Source organism: Chinchilla lanigera, unplaced genomic scaffold (assembly GCF_000276665.1).
Source record: "Chinchilla lanigera isolate Chin_1 unplaced genomic scaffold, ChiLan1.0 scaffold00009, whole genome shotgun sequence".
Taxonomy (NCBI): domain Eukaryota; kingdom Metazoa; phylum Chordata; class Mammalia; order Rodentia; family Chinchillidae; genus Chinchilla; species Chinchilla lanigera.
Window position 1 is genome coordinate 36,337,137 of NW_004955410.1, and position 19,926 is coordinate 36,357,062.

At 33.9% G+C, this 19,926-nt stretch overlaps 1 protein-coding gene across 4 annotated transcripts in view; it reads right to left on the reverse strand.

Moving 5' to 3' along the window:
• The window catches only part of Mkln1 (muskelin 1, intracellular mediator containing kelch motifs), a 316,551-nt gene that overhangs the window by 85,150 nt on the left and 211,475 nt on the right, over positions 1-19,926 (reverse strand). For all 4 annotated transcript variants that reach the window (XR_259906.2, XM_005377548.2, XM_013510638.1 and 1 more), the window contains 2 exons: positions 15,414-15,523; positions 13,638-13,830 (listed from right to left, as the gene is read on the reverse strand). Coding sequence is in view for 3 of the 4 variants with exons in the window: in XM_005377548.2 (XP_005377605.1) it covers positions 13,638-13,830; positions 15,414-15,523 (303 nt within the window). In the remaining variant the exon portion in view is untranslated. The remainder of the gene's footprint in view (positions 1-13,637; positions 13,831-15,413; positions 15,524-19,926) is intronic.

Here is a 19,926-nt window from a genome sequence, read left to right on the forward strand (position 1 = left end):
CATTGATCAGATTCAACACTCCATTTGTTGCAGTTATGTTGGAGGGGTGTTTCTCAAAGAAATCCTGGCACTCATTCCATTTTTCCATAACAGATTTTACCACATCACTGCTAATCTCCTCCCTGTCTTCCTTTTGCTCAGTGGAATGCTGTTCACTCTGGAGTTCAGCAAGTTCTTCAGTCATCAGCTCCTTCTTATGGTCCTCAATAGCTGCTCTACGACTGCTCCATCAAGGTCCAGACCTATACTGTTGCCCAAGGACACAATTTCCTCCATTACCTGTACATCTGCTCCCTCAAAGTCACATTCAGTGACATATTTTGACCAGTTTCCTCCAGGCTGAGTTTAAGGTCCAGTACATCACACCTTCCTAGGTTTTGTCAATGAGGTTGATGCAGTGGAGGACACTGAAATGCTTCCTACAAAACTCTTTAAGAGTCAAGGACATCTCTTCAGTGACATTAAAGTACCTGGTGGAAAGTGTCTTTGTGGAAAGCTTCTTGAAGCTGCAGGTGACTTGCTGGTCCATGAGCTGCACAAGAGGTGTCATACTGGGGGAAGGTTGTATCTGACCTTTATGAAGTCACAATCAGCACCTGTATCATCAACCAAGGCTGAAGAGTACACTGGGGCACTGTCCATAAGAAGGCACCTTTTAGACACTTGGTTGTCAGAAGGATATTTTTTAATGGTGGATGAGAACACATGCAGCCATTCCACAAACAACTATCTTGGCTTTTCTTTTTCTTTTTTTTTTTTGTCTTTTTGAGACAGGGTCTCGGTATGCGGTTCAGGCTGCCCTTGAGCTCACTTTGTAGCCCAGGCTGGTCTTGAACTTGCAACGATCCTCCTGTCTCAGCCTCCCGGAGTGCTGGAATTACAGGCGTGTACCATCACACCCTGCTCAAACAACTGCCTTGTGACTCAACCATTTGCATTGGCCCTCCACATGACAGGCAGTCTGGCCTTGTTCATATTCTGTTCCTTGAATGCAGAATGGATCTGGGAATGATCAGGCTGGAGCTTGCATTCACACATAACAAAAGGTTCTATCTGTCCTTCACTGGCCATGCCCTGGCAGTGCCTTTTCCTTGGTGTGATATAGGTTCTGTTCAGCATCTTCTTCCACAAGAGCCCTAATTCATCGTAGTTGAGTGACATATTCTTCTGCCTTCATTAATTCCAAGAACTTTTTCTTGTAGGCTTCTGCAGTGACTTTGTCAGAACTGGAAGCCTCATTATATCTCACCACACTGTGGATGCCAATTCTCTTACAGAATTAATCATACTACTCTCTACCGGCTTTAAATTCATCACTAGTTGCACTTGTAGTGCAATAAATCACTGTGCAATTTCCTGGCTTTTTCACAGACCACAGCTTCACTAATGCTCTCACCTGCCAGGGGCTTCTCACTCAACTACACTAACAAAGTTTTCCCACCTCTTCCAGGACTTGTGTCCCATTCTTGGTTAATATCATTACCTCGTTCACCACATCAGCTCCTTTGGTGATATCTTTATATCTTTATTCTTCAAAAATAGTCAAGATTGTTGCCTTTTTTTTGGTACTAGAAATCAAACTCAGGACCTTGCACTTGCCAGGCAGGCACTGTGCCACTGATGGCTGTTAACTTTGCCATCTTAAAGTTCGAGGCCAGATCAGTCACAGGAATACCAAGCTCATGCTTTTCTATAATTTTCTTCTTCAAGTCAATGGTTATTTTCTTCAAAACCTTCTTCTTACCATTCTTCCTCTGCATTTGGTTACCTTCATGATCACTCTGGGCATTCTTGTCAACTTCACTACCGCTCTGCACTTTCCTTTTACCGCCACGCTTGCTCTGCACTTTCTTTTGAGCTATGCTGGGTTAATATAGTGGTACCTTAATTCACAAACTTGATTTGTTCCATGACTCTGGAGGAGATGGCCACATACCTGTTTGTGTGGGGAAGATGGCTTTACTGACGTGGAGTTTGCAATCAGAAGGAAAATTTTTGCCAACCAAATTGTTCACAAACAGAAATGTTTATAAACTATACAGCAGTGTATGTGCTACAAAGCACACAAGAAAGCTTCACAGCAAGTGTGCAGAGGTCTGTGACCAGGATCTCAATTAGAGGAAGTCAAAACCACATTCAGAGTGGGAGATGGCTGTGTTCATGTTCTTCACCTGATGTAGAGTTTGCAAACAGAAGCAAAATTTTGCCAAAGCATTCATGAATCAAGGTATTACTGTGTACGCAGAGGAATTAAAGAATACTATAGAGATACCTGCATACCAATATTTATTGCAGCACAATTCACAACAGCCGAGCTATAGAACCAGCCTAGGCACCAATAAACAGATGAATGAATACAACACACACACACACACACACACACACACACACACACACACACGAGGTAGTATTCAGTCATATTCAGAAGAATAAAATTTTGCCATTTATAGGAAAACAAATGGATCTGGAGATCATCATTTTAATGTTAAGCCAGACTCAGAAAGACATATTTGGGGCGGGGGAGAAAGACATGCAAAATCCAAAAAGGTGATATAAATGTATAAGGGATTATTAGGAGGAAGGGAATAAGGGGGAGGGAAAGAGGATATAAAAGAGGGTAAAGGGGGAATGATATGATCAAAATATTTTACACTCATTGAAATGGAAGTGTTTATAAAATTAATAGACCCTAAATGAAAGGAGAAAAAAACTTCAAATTTTAAAAATATAAAAGTAAATTTTAATAGAAGTATTTTTAAATAGCCAAAGGATTGGGAGAAAGTTTGCCCAGCCACATAGTGGACATTCTGCTGAGTCATCTTAACATTACTAAGTCCCTTACATCAAAATTAACTGCTCATAAAATTCTACTTCCAGAACAGCTATTTCTAGTACAGGATGACACCCTGACAAGATGTTTGCAGCGAAGAATTTTTTTAAAGATGTTTTTGAAACTTTTTAATTTGCCTATTTCTTGCTCTTTATTCCCTTTGCCTCTTCCAGTCAAGAAGGCACACAATTCTTTTCAATGCTGCTTATTCCTCCAGAGATTACTAGAAAACTTGAAGAATATCACTCATACATAGCATTATCAAATCACAAAGTAATTTTTAAAAAAGATTTCACCAAAGAAGAATAGATGCAAGACACTAAACAGGTTAACTCACTTATCCCTTTTAAAAAAAAAAACTGAACATTACTAATAAAGTGAAGATTAGAAAATCAGGCCTACAGAAATTAAAGTTTAAAGGTAAATTCCAAAATCCATATTCTATTTTCTTTTCTCTTTTTTTTCTTTTCGTTTGTTTTTTTTCCGGTACTGGGAATTGAACTCATAACCTTCTGCTCGCCAGGCAGGCAGTGTGCCGCTGAGCTAAATCCCCAGCCCCCATATTCTATTTTCATAGACTGTAAAATATAGGTAACCCATATATCACAGCGTAGTTTCTTAAATAAAAATCTGAGGTCAAATATTAAAATAGCAGATTTCATATTTTCTACTTAAGAACAAATGAAAAAGTCAGACAAAACTTCTTATTCCAGATCATTGTACTACAATATCAAACAAAATAATGGCGAGGAACAAAACTAAAAACATGAAATATTTATGACAAAAGAGCAAATATTATCCCTCATTTAACACCGACTGGCTACTGTGCCTGAAGATTACTGTTTATTTCTTCTAGAAAACTTACATTTGACATTATTTCTGAAAGTTTACCAAAAGAAATCCTGTTAGTTGGAAGTTATTTCATGTACGTAATGGCTAGTTTGAGAAGTTAGCTATTCTACCAAAACAATAACAAACAAAAGGCAAACCAAACCATCTCATTTGTTGGCAAAATTATGGCTGAAGAAATAAGTAATAGAAGCTTACTAATTCAAGCTTTCTCACCTCTGCGCAACTGTCCAACTGCACTGTTAATCTTTTGACTTCTTAAAACTCTATTTTACACTATTAAGCCATCTAACCACTCCAAATAAAAAATATTGCTTAAGGACTTTATGAAAAACTATGTTATACTTTCCAGATCAACCAATTAAAGCTATTGTTTAACCCATATTATTGACTCTCACCAAGGAAACTAGGTTACTAATAAATACTCTAAATCAGATCTGGAGTTGGTTATGTGCAGTAGTTATTATTCATGAAATAAAAGGCTTAAGAATCTTCTTTGCTAACCTCAACAAAAACCCCAGCAATACAAATGTTCATTAATGATTTGGTAAGCAGTAAATTCTCTTTCAAACGAATAAAAGCATGCTTAAAATCTTCATTTTTTAATAAAAGAAGTTTATTTTTAGAAACAAATTTCCCTGAGCCTAAAATTCGTGAGGCAATCAATAAAAGTACAATGAGCAATGAAGTAGTGTAAAATTATTTTAGAATACAATACTTTCAAAAAAGATCCTTTTAAACCTTTCTAGATCTAAAAAAGTTGACAACTTTGCACCCTAAATAATCTCATCATATTCCTAAAAATTCTAATTCTTAAAAAATCTCCCCAAAACCTTTTGTTTTGGCATACTTATTTGTAGATATTTTATGACTTAGAAAAAAAGCTTAAATTCTATATTGAAACAATCATGACATTCTCATTTACAAAAACATGACAACATCTACTACAATTTTGAAAGTCTTAAAACAAATTTTAAAATGAGATTTTTAAAGATGCCTGTGAATCATATCAGTTAAAACAAAACGAAACAAAACAAAACTATGCTTCAGGAGGAAGTCAGGCAGGCACATGATAATATTTTGGTAAGTCTATTTTTGACAAAAATCTAAAGCAGAAAATCAGAAGAATCTGATAAAAGTAAAAATATCCAAAAAGATTTAAAATATCACTCAGGAAAAAGCAAATGAAGAACAGGTTGCTAATAGTCTTCAAACTATTTAAATTCTCTAGGTCCAATTATCACTCTCATGATTCCTACGATTTCTGTGATTATGACTATATAAACTAAACACACTTCATAAAGTCCTCACTGGACACATACGTTCACTTTTTATCCTAAAATGGATATTCTTTAAAAGTATATGATCAATAAAGGAAGTTTAGGAAACTTTTACCAAAAAAAAAAAATAATAATAAGATATTCAAACCTTATCTGGGATCAAAACAAAACAAACAAAAGATTCTAAGATTGCTTTCTACATCTGAACTTCTATCAAATTTGATTTCTCCCTAAAGCTGAGAGCACATTCAAAGAAAATAATTCAAAATGTATTTGTAGGTAAACAGCTTGTGCAGCATAAATAAAACAACTGGAGCTGGAAATGGCTGCTCACACCTATGATCACAGTACACTTGAAGGCTTGAGGCAGGAGAAATCACAAGTATGAGTCCATACACTGAGATCCTGTCTCAAAATAAAAATATTTTAAAGGGGTTGGGGATATAGCTCAGTGCAAAGGACTCAGGTTCATTCTCTTAATACTGAAAAGAAAAAAAGTTGAATAGAAACAGATTTTTTTTTAAAGTACTCATTCCAGTAACTTGATCAAACTCTTCAAAAAATGTGAATGGTATTTATAATTCAAAAACCTATACTGGTAAACTGAACTACTAAAAATTTACTAGGATACAAAGCGTACTTATAAGGGTACAGATTTTTTTCCTGACATAGTTCAAATCTCAGCTCTACCATTAACTAGTTACTCTGTCTTAGGCAAATTACTTAATCATTCTCATTCATTTAATGAGGATAGTAATACTGAACTTAACCAAGAAGGTAAGTAAGAGAATTAAATAAATGCACATAAGGGGCTTAAGAGATTAGAAGGTACACTGTAGGGGCTGGGGATTTAGCTCAGCGGCAAAAGCGCCTGCCTGGCAAGGGCAAGGTCGTTGAGTTCGGTTCCCGGTACCGGAGAAAAACCAAAAAACCAAAAAACCAAAAAAAAAAAGAAGGTACACTGTAAAGCCCTAAAATATAGAGCACTGACATAGTTTGGAACTGTACCTCACAGAAAACTAACAAAATCCTGTGCACAAAATGAGGAGTATAGCATTAAGGAAAATAGGAGGGAACAGGTGAGGGAGAGAATAATAAAAGAAGCTCCAGTATTTTGCAAATGGTGGATCTGAAAATGATTTGGAGTGAGTAGTGATGAAAACAGAATAACTGGCAAAGAGAATACGGCATAAACAAAGGCATGAAGGCATGGATGAGCAGGTATTATTTTTAAAAAGCCACCTTTTGGGAAGCACTTGGCAAGTGGGGAATAAAAGACTGCATTATGTTCACAGCTGTGAAGTAACAGAATCCAAAGGAAAAAGAAATAAAAGAAAAAAAAACTGCTATCCTAGAACAGAATGCTGGCACCCAAGAAGCTCCTTAAAATAGCTAGGAAAAACCTGCCTCATCCAAAGATTAATAGTAATTTAAAGAAAAAAACAGAACCCAAGATTCATACCAAGATATAAAATGTAAAAAAATTAATCTACCAAAAAAAAAGGAGTCATGCAATAGATGAAAATCACCAAATACTTTTCTACAAATATTGTAATGGTTAGTCTTGATTGTCAGTTTGAATACCTTAAAAGACACCTAGGAAATTAGTAAAGCACATTTGTGGGTAAGTCTGGGTGGGTCGATAACTTGGGGACTATATCAGATCCCTGGCTGCTTCCTCTTGGCATTCTTCCCTTCAGCTGAATAGCTTTCAACCATCAGGATGTTCTTCCCTTGGAGCCAACAGACCTTGTACTGAGATCTCTGAAATTCAGACCCAAAAGTAAACCTCTCTTCAAGTTTTGGGGTATTAGGTATCTTTTCCTAGCAACAGAAAAGCTGCTAACAGAAATATACAAAAGCAAAGTAGGCAACTCTGCCTATAACACATGAGAACAAAACATGTGTAAAACAAATATGAATACATTAAAAATATGGTAAGATAATGAAAGAAAATTTTTGTTTTGTTTTTTTTTTTTTTTTTGGTTTTTCTCCGGTACCGGGAACCGAACTCATGACCTTGCGCTTGCCAGGCAGGCACTTCTGCCGCTGAGCTAAATCCCCAGCCCCTGAAAGAAAATTTAAAATGTCACAGTTGAGGGAAAAGAAAAACAAAATTAAAAAATCTCAGAAATTAAAACTAAAGTGTTAAGAGAAAAAGCTAATGATATAGTAGTGTTAACGGGATCAAGGACTTAGGAAAATTTGAAAAACAGAAATATGCACTTTAAAAGAATATCTAAGAAAATGAGAGACATGAAAACTATACAAAGGCAACATACACTTAAAACCCAAAGTACACAACAGTTAAAAGCTACAATACTGGAATTTAACACAGTAGCTGCAGACATTCATCCTGATATACAGTGATACCCTGGTCACGAACTCAATTCTCTCCACTATTCTGGTCACAAACCAAACTGGACAAGAATTGAATCTATTTCCCCATAAGGTCAACATTGAACCTAACCATTGAATTTGATTCAGTTTTCATTCAACTGTCTGTGACCAGAATAATGGAAAGAATCAAGTTTGTGAACCTAAGTACCACTGTACCTACAAAATAACCTAAAACAAAGAGAAATTCTTCAACAGCCCAAGGAAAATATACTTGAAGGGAATTCGTTTTTTTTTTGGTTTTGGTTTTTTTTTTCCAGTACCAGGAATTGAACTCACAACGTTGTGCTTGCCAGGCAGGCGCTGTGCCGCTGAGCTAAATTTCCAGCCCCTGAAGGGAATTAACAGGTGAAAGTGACAGCACATTTTTCAACAGCAACACTGGAAACCACTTAACAGTGGACTGATAATCAAAATGTATTAGAAGAAAATAACCGCCAACCTAGAATACATAATATCCAGCAAAAACATTCTTCCTGAAAAATAAAAACTGTGAGCTAACCTGCATTAGAAGAAACTATTGTACTTGTTAAAAACTGTACTTGTTAAAATACTGTACTTGAGGCTGAGGGAATACAATCCTAGGAATACAACATAAACAGTAACAAATGGCGGAAAAATCAGTAGATATTTGGGTAAACCCAATGAACACTGTATAAAAGAAGAACAGTAATATTTTACACAGTCTTCAAATATGAAATCAAAATAAATGACAATATAGAGCATAACAATAATGAAGTTTGAGTTCGACTAAGCTGAAAGTTCACTAATTCTTTGTATGGGCAGAGAAAAAAAGTGCTGACAGTTCTGTCAAGTTAAATGTATATTTGCTATAATCTTTAGACTAATCAAAAATGTAATATAAACACAGTATACTAGAGCCAAGTAAATAGAAAAGAAAAAAAAGTAAAAAGGTGAGAAACAATAATCTGAAAGATAAAACAATGGATATGACAAAGTATATAAAAAAGTCAAACGGTAGAGGGGGCTGGGGATTTAGCTCAGCGGCAAAAGCGCCTGCCTGGCAAGCGCAAGGTCGTGAGTTCGGTTCCCGGTACCGGAGAAAAAAAAACAAAACAAAAAACACCGAAAAAAAAGTCAAACGGTAGGTTTAAAGCCATATATTTATCAGTAACTCAATCAGGTAAGTGAAATTTTAAGTGTTCAAATTAAAAGAAAGCAGTACCACTAGATTAAAAGAAATTCAATTAAATTTATTTCTTTTACAAAGCATACAAAGGTTGAAAACAAAAAACTCCAACGATATGCCATGCAAATACTAAATGAAAATGAATGTTTTAATATAAGACACTGAACTTTAAGGCTTTACTAGACATAAAAAATAAAATAGTTAATGGAAAATAGAAAAATGTAAAATTTATATGTAACAACATGACATCAAAATATATAGAGTACAAACTGGCAGAACTATAAGGTGATATGGAATTCTATAATCACAACCAAAAGTGTTAAAACACTGTTCTCAGTAATTCACAGACTCAAACAGAAAATCATTATTGATAAAGAATGATCTTTAGTTGTTGGGGACAGTGTTCTATGTATGTTCAGTTGGTCAGATTTGCTAATATATATATCACATGCATGTGTGTGCATGTGACTTGAGTGAGCCAAGTACCAACAAAGAGAATAATAAAGGATGGATAGAAGGAAACAAGTAGATGGATCTCTTGCAACAGGGAAGGGGTCCAAGAAAACAAGGGCAAAGGCTGAGAGGAGGGGAAGGAAGGAGAAATAAGTAGAATAAAGATAGCCATGTACAAGAACCTAATAATCTCAATGAATACAAACATTATATGCTATAACATGAGCTAAGATTAATAATACCAGCAAGAATGAAAATCAGAATAGGAAAATTAGAGGGAGGAAAGGAACAAAGAGGGAAGAGGATTTTAAAAAAAGAAACAACCTGCAGTGTGTACATGTACCCACTCCCCATGATGACCATAAACTGCATGTACTACAAACACATACTAATAAAATTTTAAAAGTTAAACAAAATTATAGAAATCAATAAATAGCCAGAAGATCTTGTTATATTTAGGAATTAAAAACTATACTTCTATAGAAGTATGATTCACAAGAGTCATTTCATGTCATAATTAAAATGCTGACCTGAACAAAAATGAAAATATTTCATAGCACAATTAAAATTAGGCAGAGGGAATTTTAAATCTTTAAATGCATATGGAAAAAAATAAAAACATAGAACTAAAACTAAGTAGAAAGAATTTTATATGCTTAAATACAGATGGACAAAAATGAAAACACTTCATAGTTCAACTAAAACTAGAGGGAATTTTATATCCTTAAATGCATATGTGGGGAATTTTCAAAGCCTGAAAAGTATCCATCCTAAAATGTTTCAGAGTCAGCAAATTAATCCTGAAAAGAAAGAAGGATCACCAAACCAAAAGTTGTTCTCTCAAAAGTGAACTAGTGAACTTAATAAACTTCTGATGAGAATGATAGGGAAAAAGGGAAATAACATATAAATAACCAAAATAAAAAACAAAAGCTGAGCATGGTGGTGCACACCCATAATCCCAGACTCAGGAGCAAACTGTGAGTGTGAAGCTAGCCTGGGCTACACAAGTGAGTTCAAGGCCTGCCTGAATTATACAGTGAAACCCTATCTAAAAAAACCAGAAGAAAAAAGTGTCCCAGAAAATCCTATGAACAGATAAAAAAGGAATATTAGGTATAAATGTACAGAAGCTTGAAATTTTAGATGAAACAGACATTTCTAAAACATAACATTAAAGCTGACTCAAACAACCCTAATTAATCCTACAATGCTTAAAGAAACTGAGTTGATAGGTTAAAAATTATTTCCACTAAGTAGATTTCAAGCACAAATTGCTTCACTGGTAAATTCTACCCAGAATACAAGAAAGGAATAATTCAAATTCTAACATATATTCACAGAACAAGAATAAACTTGATTGACTTTTCAACCTATTATATGACACTGGCATAACACTGATACCTGAAAGGAACATGAGAGGATGTAGAACTGTACGGTCTTCTTGCACATAAAAATAGAAAGAATACTAGCAAAACATTAATCAATCTAAATCCACCAAAAAAAAAAATATAACCCTTGCTTCTTTTTTTATTAATATATGTTTATATTCCCTGGCACTTATCACCGTGTAGGCTCTACCCACCATCAAGCATTAGATTCTCCTAAGAAGCACACAACCTAGATTCCTTGCACGGGCAGTTTGCAGTAGGGTTCAGGCTCCTATGAGAACATGATGTTGCCACTGATATGACAGGAGGTGGAGTACAGGGCAGTATTTTGAGCAATGGGAAAAAGCTGTAAATACAGATAGAAAGTCTTTTTCTTCCCTGTCCTTCACCTCCTGCCAGTAGCGGGGACACCTGTCTTAAATACAGTTAAGTGCACACATACACCATACGACACAGACATCCCATTCCTAAGTTTCTATCTAAAAAGTGAAAGTATATTTCCATGCAAAGATTTACACACAAATGTCCACAGCAGCTTTACCTGTACTACCTTAAAACTATACAGTCCAAATGTCTCGATCACCTGATAAACCCATGTATAAACAAACTGTGGTATATCCATACTATAGACTATTTCTTAGCGGTATACAGATATGCATACTGATGCATCCAATAACACATATGAAATTCAAAACAAGCAGACTGAAAGAAATCAGATAAAAAAGTATAGACAATATGATTCCATTTGTAAAAAACTATCAAAATGTAAAGTAACCTACAGTGGAAGGACTCGAATGCTTATGTGGTGATGAAAATGGAAGCACTGAGAAAGCTGCATTACAAAAGGGTATGGGAAAAATTTAGGAGTGATGAATATGTTCATGACTTTGTGTGGTGATGTCACACATGTCTTTGTGCACACATATGTCAAAACTTAACAAATTGTACATTTCAAATATGTATAACCTATGAGTTATAGTTCAATAAAACTCTAAAAAGGTAAAAACAAATAAATTACATTTGTCTGTTATATAGGCAGCCTAACTCATCTAAAAATTTTAAACAGGTAGAAAGAAAAAAGAAGAGGCCTATAAAAGGAAATTTTATTTCTATAACAAAATAAGCTCTGCAAATAAGGTTTTCAGTACAATTTTTATCTCTGAGTAAAACTTGCCTGTTTCCAGGTAACTTCTTTTCCACATTATTACTAGATGCTACACTGTCAGAGAAGTAATAATTACTGGTTCAGGAATCATCTCTAATAAAATTAAATGTAAATATGTAGATGTTTCTAAGCAAGCAGAAGAAAAATAAATACAGTCTGACACTTCTAAAATATACAGACCACTCTTATAAATCATACTAATTAAAATACTAAATATACTAAAAGTAGTTTTTGTTTCCTCCATTGTAAGAAGCTCAATAGAAACGTTTTTCATTCTAATAAACTTTCCTATTTTGTAGGCAAGAACTTCTTGTTCTTCTCTGCTATGTTTTCAGTAGAGCAGAGGCCAAAAAACACTGTTTACTTCCTTATTTGTCCAATAAGTCGTCAACAGTGAGATCAGCAGCAAACTGAACAACCCTGGAAGGAATGCTTATTAACTAACAGTGTTCCAAGCCAGTTTAGGAGAGCCTATAGCAATACAAAAATATTACTTGGCTCTAAGTTTCAAAAATACAGTATTATCAAGTTTCCTAAATGTTGGTTCCCTTTTAGAACCCAAAAGATAAACTGAGTATTGTACTCAAAGTTGGACACGCTTTTAACAGCTCTTCTTAACCAACTGAGTATACTACTAAAGAGACAGTTTTAAAATGTAATTGTCTTTATAGCCTTATAATTAAATAAAGTTATCTACGGTCTTTTTTTTTAACTTGCCCTTAACAAAATAATGAAACGTATTAATGACAAAAGATGTGAGGCGGGCATGGTGGCGAAAATAATGAAACGTATTAATGACAAAAGATGTGAGGCGGGCATGGTGGCGCATGCCTACAATCCCAGCACTAAAGAGGCTGGGGCAGGAAGATCACTGAAAATTGGAGGCCAGCCTGGGCTACACAGTGAGACCCTGTCTCAAAAAAAAACAAAAAAACACACAACCACCAACTAAAAACCACAGAATTACCTGTATCTCCCCTAGTTTATGAAATTGAAAAAATATTTACTTTTACAAAAAGATTATATATATATCTCCTTTGACTGGTAAGAAACATATTCTATTTCTTCATGCTTCCACGTATATGCTATTTTAAATGTATCAATGGTTTATTTGTAAGTATAATCAAATAAGTCAAAGCAACATAAAAGGCTTAGAGGCATGTTTTTCATTATACTTAACAAAACAGAAGTGGAAACAATTCATTTTAGGTTAACTTTACATTTATAAAGTCAAAGAAGGCAGTATGAGTTCTGTTTTCCTTAGTTGTAAAACCCCCAACACAATATCTGATAGATATGAGTGCCTAATTACCATACAGTAACAGCGATATGCCTACAAAATATAAAAACAAAGCACTAGACATTCATTATCCCTTATTTCTTTTTATAAAAAAATGCACTAAACTCAATTCCACAAGTTTTACATTGAGCACCTATTTTGTTCTTTGTCACTATGAAAGTGACTACAGAAGACTATTTTAAAAAGAAGAATAAAAAGATGTCAGTCTGTAAACAGTCCCTTTTTATTTTAAATAACAAAACACACTGGGTCTTAACTATTGAAATGGTGTCATCTTCCAAAGCAATTACCTTGGGGATTGTAAAATATTTACATTTTTTTCAAAGCCACATACAAGCCACATAAGAAAATCAGCTATTATTAGTGCTTATTCCACAGAGGTTGTTTTAAACACAAATCTCTTTGCTCATTAAAAGTATCTACTAACAACACTGTCTAAAATCCAGTATCTTCTCTCTAAAATTATAGTGCTAAAGACAAAATACTGCCAATTGCCAAAAACACTTGGAAACAGGTGTCTGACACTGAAGGTAATATTAAAAGATTATTTCTAAATTGGTTTATTGCTAATTAAGTAGATGGTTTCCCATGATGACAAATGTAAGCATGTAAGTCTACATTTCTCTATTTTTTTTAAGGCACCATTATATTATGGACCTATCTTATATGAAGGACTTCCATAACCCAAGGAGCTAACAATATTTACAGAGTAAAATTGAAAAAAAAAAAGAAAAATTAGGAAAGAGTAACAACTGACAAAATCCTTTTTGAAAAAGTTTCCTGTATATACTTAAAATTTCCCTAATAATCAAAGTTTCATACCATTTACAGCTTTCTCAATCAATTCTTCACAAGCATCAAAATCACCCTTCAGCACCAGTTTGTCGTGCAGATCTGTTAACATAGGATGTTCCAGGGCTATCTTAGTTTTCTTTTGCAGTGATTCAAAAGCCTCTGTATAGTTGTGTTGTCTGAAATGTTTTAGGCAAAGGCGAATGGCTTCCTGTTCACGGTACTACTAGAACACAAGAGAAAGCATATAGAAAAAAGATTTGCTTAGTTGTACTATAGGAAAAAATAACAGTAAAAATAACTAACCTCAACTCAGCACTATTTGCTGAGCACTGTACTAATCTAATTATCATTATTATCATCTTTTAAATAGAAGAACTGAAGCTTACATCATTGTAGTAATTTTCCCAAAGGAGATGAAACCAGACCTAAGTCCAGAGTCTGAAGTTTGAAAAAAATGTAACTCAATACAGCTCACTTTAACATTGTAAAAATTTTATCTCCTGCAACCTTAACTTATGAAATTACAGTGGAAGTACCAAAAGCACAGAAACCATTAACATATACATAAATATATCATGCTTTTTGCTCTTGCTTAAGAATAAGCTATTATATGAATAAGAATTCTAATTTTATGAACAGGTTTTATAACTCAAAAATTATTTTAAAGAAATTAAATTTTATCAACTGTTAAACAGTATAAACTTGGTATCTCAATTAAACAGAATCCAAAAAGCAGACACTTAATTTATAAACCTCTTCCCCTAACAAAATGAATACCAAAAATAAGCTCATAAAAAGAATTTTTAGCTGGGCCTGGTAGCAAATGCCTGTAATCCCAGCACTCAGGAGGCTGAGGCAAGAGGATCACAGTAGTTCAAGCCCAGCTATGGTGAGACCTATAGTGAAACCCTTTCTCAAAAAAAAAACAAAAACAAAGAACTTTTTAAAAAAAATCAACTGTAAGAATACGTTCTGGGATTAACCTCAAATTTTCTAAGTATACCACTATACAACAAGAATTAACAAAAGTATTACATGATAATCAAACAACAAGGATTATGAGTATTATCCTTCACAGAGGAAGAAAATAAGGACTTGAAACACAAATCTATTTATAGTTAGCTGATTTCTTGACTAATAAAAGGTTATGAAATACCCACTCTTCACATACTGTAATCATCAAATTTTAACCTTATCAAATAATCAAAGAATGATTCTGTATCCATACTAATTTTACATTAATAGTTTTTTTTTTGGTCTCTAAAACAAGATCTATCATTATCCATCTACAGTGCACTATAGTTACATTAGAAACAGTAACACCTGTTTATCATGCTGACTCTAGGGTCTTGATCATATCCATATCTTAAATTTTCTGTCAGTTAATGACTAAGCCACTAAAAGCCATGTCCAAAGTATTTATATCAATATAGGTTAAAAACAAAATTTGGAGGCAAATGGTATAAGATAATGGTAGACTGTGGAACACAGACTGTCTGAGTTTATAGAGAACTTTACAACTGTGTGATTCTGGGCAAAATACTTAGCTTCTCTGTGTTCTATTTCCTCATCTGTAAAATAATAAAGATAATAAATGGACCTATCTCTGAGTGGTAAAGATTAAATGAGTTACCAAGATTGGTTACAAGCTGGCACAGTGCTAATGTTTTAAAATGTTAGTTGATGAATTGCTGTAACTTTTATTATTAATCTCAACATTTTAAATTATTCACAATGAAGATAAGCAATTTCTCTCTCTTTAGGCATAAAACATATGGTCACAATTTTAAAATACAATCCTACCTTGCTGTACCAGTTGAGACAAGGTTGTACTACATCAGGATCATCAATGCCACTAAGTTCAACATACCAGATGCTAAAGTTAAAACTGGGCCCCCAGGACAGGAGTGGAACTTTAAGAAGGGAAAAAAAAATTAACAAATTGCAATAAAATCTTAGCAAACTAAATCACTATTCAAATCTGTAAAGATTTATTCAACAACATTTTCTGTGCATCTCTGTATACACTACGCTACATGCTAAAGCTATAGCAGTAAAAAGAAACATATGACCCATTCCATCATGAGGTTTCCTTAGTTAACAAAACCTGGTAAGATAATTCAAAGTGGTCATATATATATATGTATCCCCAAATAAACAAAACCAGAACCAGGTGACTAAATAGGTAAATTTCATAAAATTTACATGTGAAAATAATTATATTATTTAAACTAAATCAAGAGCATAGGAAAAGATATGACATTTAATTATTTATCAGTAATAACCTGACAAAAAGAAAGAAAAGATACAAGACTAATTCCCAGCCATGAATATACATCCAAATTAAAGAAAAAAAAGATGCAAAAAAATTCTACCAGGTTTTCCTTGTAACCAAATATACTTCATTCTAAGAAAAGGATGATTCAATAATAGGAGCTATATTAATGTAATTTACCACCTTAACAAAATGCTAAAAGAAAAACTTTATTTTATTTATTTATTTATTTATTTATTTGTTTATTTGGTCTACTGGACATTAAACCCAGGGCCTTTCCACTGAGCTACATCCTGAGGCCTTTTCTATTTTTTATTCTGAGACACGGTCTCACTAAATTGCTAAGTGTAGGCTTGAATTTAAGATTATTCTGCCTCAGCCTCCCAGCATACTGTGCCATCAAGCCTGAGTGTTCAATTACTTTGACAGTCTAATAATAAATTAATAAAATGTAAGTTTTAGTCACTGTTTTTTTAAGTCCTTAATATATAATGAATATAAAGAGGAAATGTCCTTACCTAAATGTTTTAAAAAGCATCACAAACTTTAAAAGTTAAACCTAATGAAGACATATTAAATAATTCCACTTAAGTCCCTGAACAAGAGGTCTTAGCCAGTGTGATAAGAAAAAAATTAGATGATAGAAATCATCACCAGGTACAGTGGTACACATCTGTAATCCCAGCATTTATGGAAACTAAGGCAGCAGGAGAGTAAATTTAAATCCTAACTGGGCAACTTAGCATGAACCTGTCTCAAAATTTAAAGGATGCTATTCAGTAGCAGAGTGCCCAAATTCAATCCCAGTACGACCCTGTCCCTAAAAAAGTCACTTGAAGATTGTAGGTAACTCTCTACATTAAAACTTCAAAAGATCAAATGAGATGCATTTTCAAGTTTGTGTACAACATAAACACGTAAAACTCAATTTGTCCTATACTTATAACCAATCAGAAAATAAAACAAGTCACCTTTATAATTGCAAAAAAGGCTGAAAGTACCTCAGAATAAATATAGGAAAAATACGCAATATTTATCAAGAAAATATTTACTGAGAAACTAAATAAATGAAGTGACATTCTATCTTTCTCAAAAGGAAAACTCAATGTAGTAAACATGTCAATTCTCTTGATTATAAATTTAATGTAATCTTAATTTTTAAAATTTTTAGTATATATTTATTTTTCTTGACATGTAACTGAACAAGCTGACCTGAAAAAAGGCACAAGAATATCCACAATAATAAAAACTCTAACACAAGTATACTACAAAGATACAATGATTATTGCATTACTCTGATACTAATCCAGGAAAAGGAAAATAAATTAGTAGAAAAGCGGAGGGAAAAATCTATCCAAAAATCTCTGAAGTGTCCAAAAGAAAGTCACATAGAATGTACTAAAATATCAGTAACAACAGAACAGCACAGAAGTTTTTAAAACATGACCCTTGGACTTCTGGAGATTCCCACAATACTTTCTGGCATTTTCAGATGGTCAAACTACTTTCTGTAACAATACACAATAATACTATTTTAATAATACTAACACTGGCATCAATGGTAAAAATGAAATGGTTAGTAAAACTGCTGACACCCTGGTAGCGAAGTTGTGGCACCAGAAGTATTAATAGTTCTTAATCCAGTACAAGTTGCACTGTATTCCTCACCATCATATACTTAAGCACTTTAGTAAAAAAGAGACTTCATTTAAGGATGTCTCTAGTGATGCAATGCAAATTAGTCTTCTTAAATCCCTATGATTAAGTATACATCTTTTTAGTATCCTGTGTGACAAAATGCGAAGCACTAAAGGGTTTTTATTCTACAACAAAGCATAATGGTTATCTCAAGGAGAACAACTGTATACAACCATTTCCGTTATGAGCTAAAATAAGTGGGTCTTTTCTTGCATGGGAATAAATTATTCTTGAAAGAAAAAGTGACTGATAAACTGATTATTCAGATTTGGGTATTTGTTAGACATTCAAGAAAAACAACTAAAGATATGGTTGCTGAAAATAAAACTCAAGTTTTTAAGCAAGTATTAGAATTTTGGAAAATTAGTGTCTAGCAGTTTAAACTTAACTAGTTCTATAAGATTTTTCTGATTGGAGGTAAAATTAATGAAAGTCATTTTAAAAATATTATATAATGAAATGTTTCAACATTTGAAATATCTGTATAACTCAGTGAACCGTTTTCTAAATGACCAATGAATGGCCTCATAAAACCACACATGGATACAAAGTCCAGGACAGACACAATATCCAACTGCCGGACCCACCAATTTCAAAGTTCACAGCTCTTTTCATTACATCAAATATAAAAGGAACTAAGAAATATGGGTCAGATACTTTTCCCATACTGTTAAAGGAAGGCTGAGTGAGTAAAGACAGATACAAGAGTAGCAACTAACTATGTGAATACATGAAGCACTGTGACAATGTTTAATATGATTTTCAGCTTACATGAATAAACAAAACTTTCCAAAAGTTTTCTATCAACAAGTCCTAAATTTTCAACACTGTTTTTACTCTCCCTTTCCTCTTCCTTCTCCCTCCCCTCCCTTGTTCTCCACTTCTCCCCTTCTCCTGCCCTTTCTTTTTTTCTTTTAGAAGTACTGAGGATTGAAACCAGGGCATTTGCATTGAGCTATACCCCCAAGGCCTTTTTAAAATTTTTGAGCATACTGTCTTTGTTGCTCAGGGTGGAGTCAAACTTGAGATCTTCCTGCCTCATCCCCCCAGAGTGATGAAATTATAGACATGCATCATAATACCCAGTTTATTTCTTTGTATAGCACTGACATTTAAAAGTCTACTATATCACATAGCAATAACCACCAAGTAGTATGAGTCAGAATAAAACATGAGTCTAATCCCAGAACCACAAAAATATATCTTATATATGTGTGTGTGTGTGTGTGTGTGTGTGTATATATATAAACCAGATACACAGTATTAGAGGTTCAAGTTCAATAAAATTAAGAAGAGGGGAATCTTCCTATTATATTTATTAAGTCCAGCTGATACTTATATCTATTAAGTATCAATTCCACTATGGATTAATAACTACACAAAGCATTTAGCAAAGTAACTGGCACATACTAAGTACTCAATAAAATATACATTTGTTAGAATAGTTAAACAATTTTACTCCAATGAGATTTACTCTGTACACCAAGTGGCCCAGTAGAAATATTACTAAATAAAATTTGTTCTATTTTTTTAGTACATTTGAAAGAACATAGGGGAGAAAGGTAAATTACGAAGTCATCCAACAAAGGATAGCTCACATTACAGATAAATGAACATATAATGAGTTAACAGATTAAAGGAATTTGTACAAAAGGACAAGATGATGGTCTCTAGGAGATTCTACAGTTCAACAAGTCCTCCCAAAAGACCAATTGAACATAGACACAATCAAGATCTATGCATCCTTTTCATAAAATGGGATACATACAGCACACAAGGGTAATAGACTAAGACTCCTGCTGAGGCGTAATTGGCATATCCAATGTGCTTTAGCAAAATCACTTAAGAGCTCTTTTGTGGATGACTAAAATAGCCATTTCCAGATGCCTGTCATTTTTTTTTTTTTTTTGATGCCTGTCATTTTAAGATCAGGTTCCAGAAGATCCTAAAAATTCAAGATTAACTACTCTGAAGAAGTATCAATTCCACTATGGATTACTAAGTATACAAAGCATTAAGCAAAGTAACTGGCACACACTAAGTGCTCAATAAATGCTAGCCTTATTATCATTCATATTCTTAATTTTCCTTTCAAATGTATTTTTAAAATGTCACCTTCCCATACACTCTCATAAAAGGCCATACATACCATGCAGAACCAGCATACCTTCCAGATTTAGGACCCATCCTAGACTTCCACACTCCTGAGATTCAGAATACATGTCACATCCAGTCCGAACTGAAGCCTCTCTGAAGCCCCCACAATTTGCACTCCAAGTGACTCTGTTACAGAAGTCTACTGTCTCCCCAACTAACAAAAACCAACACTCCTGCTAGAATACT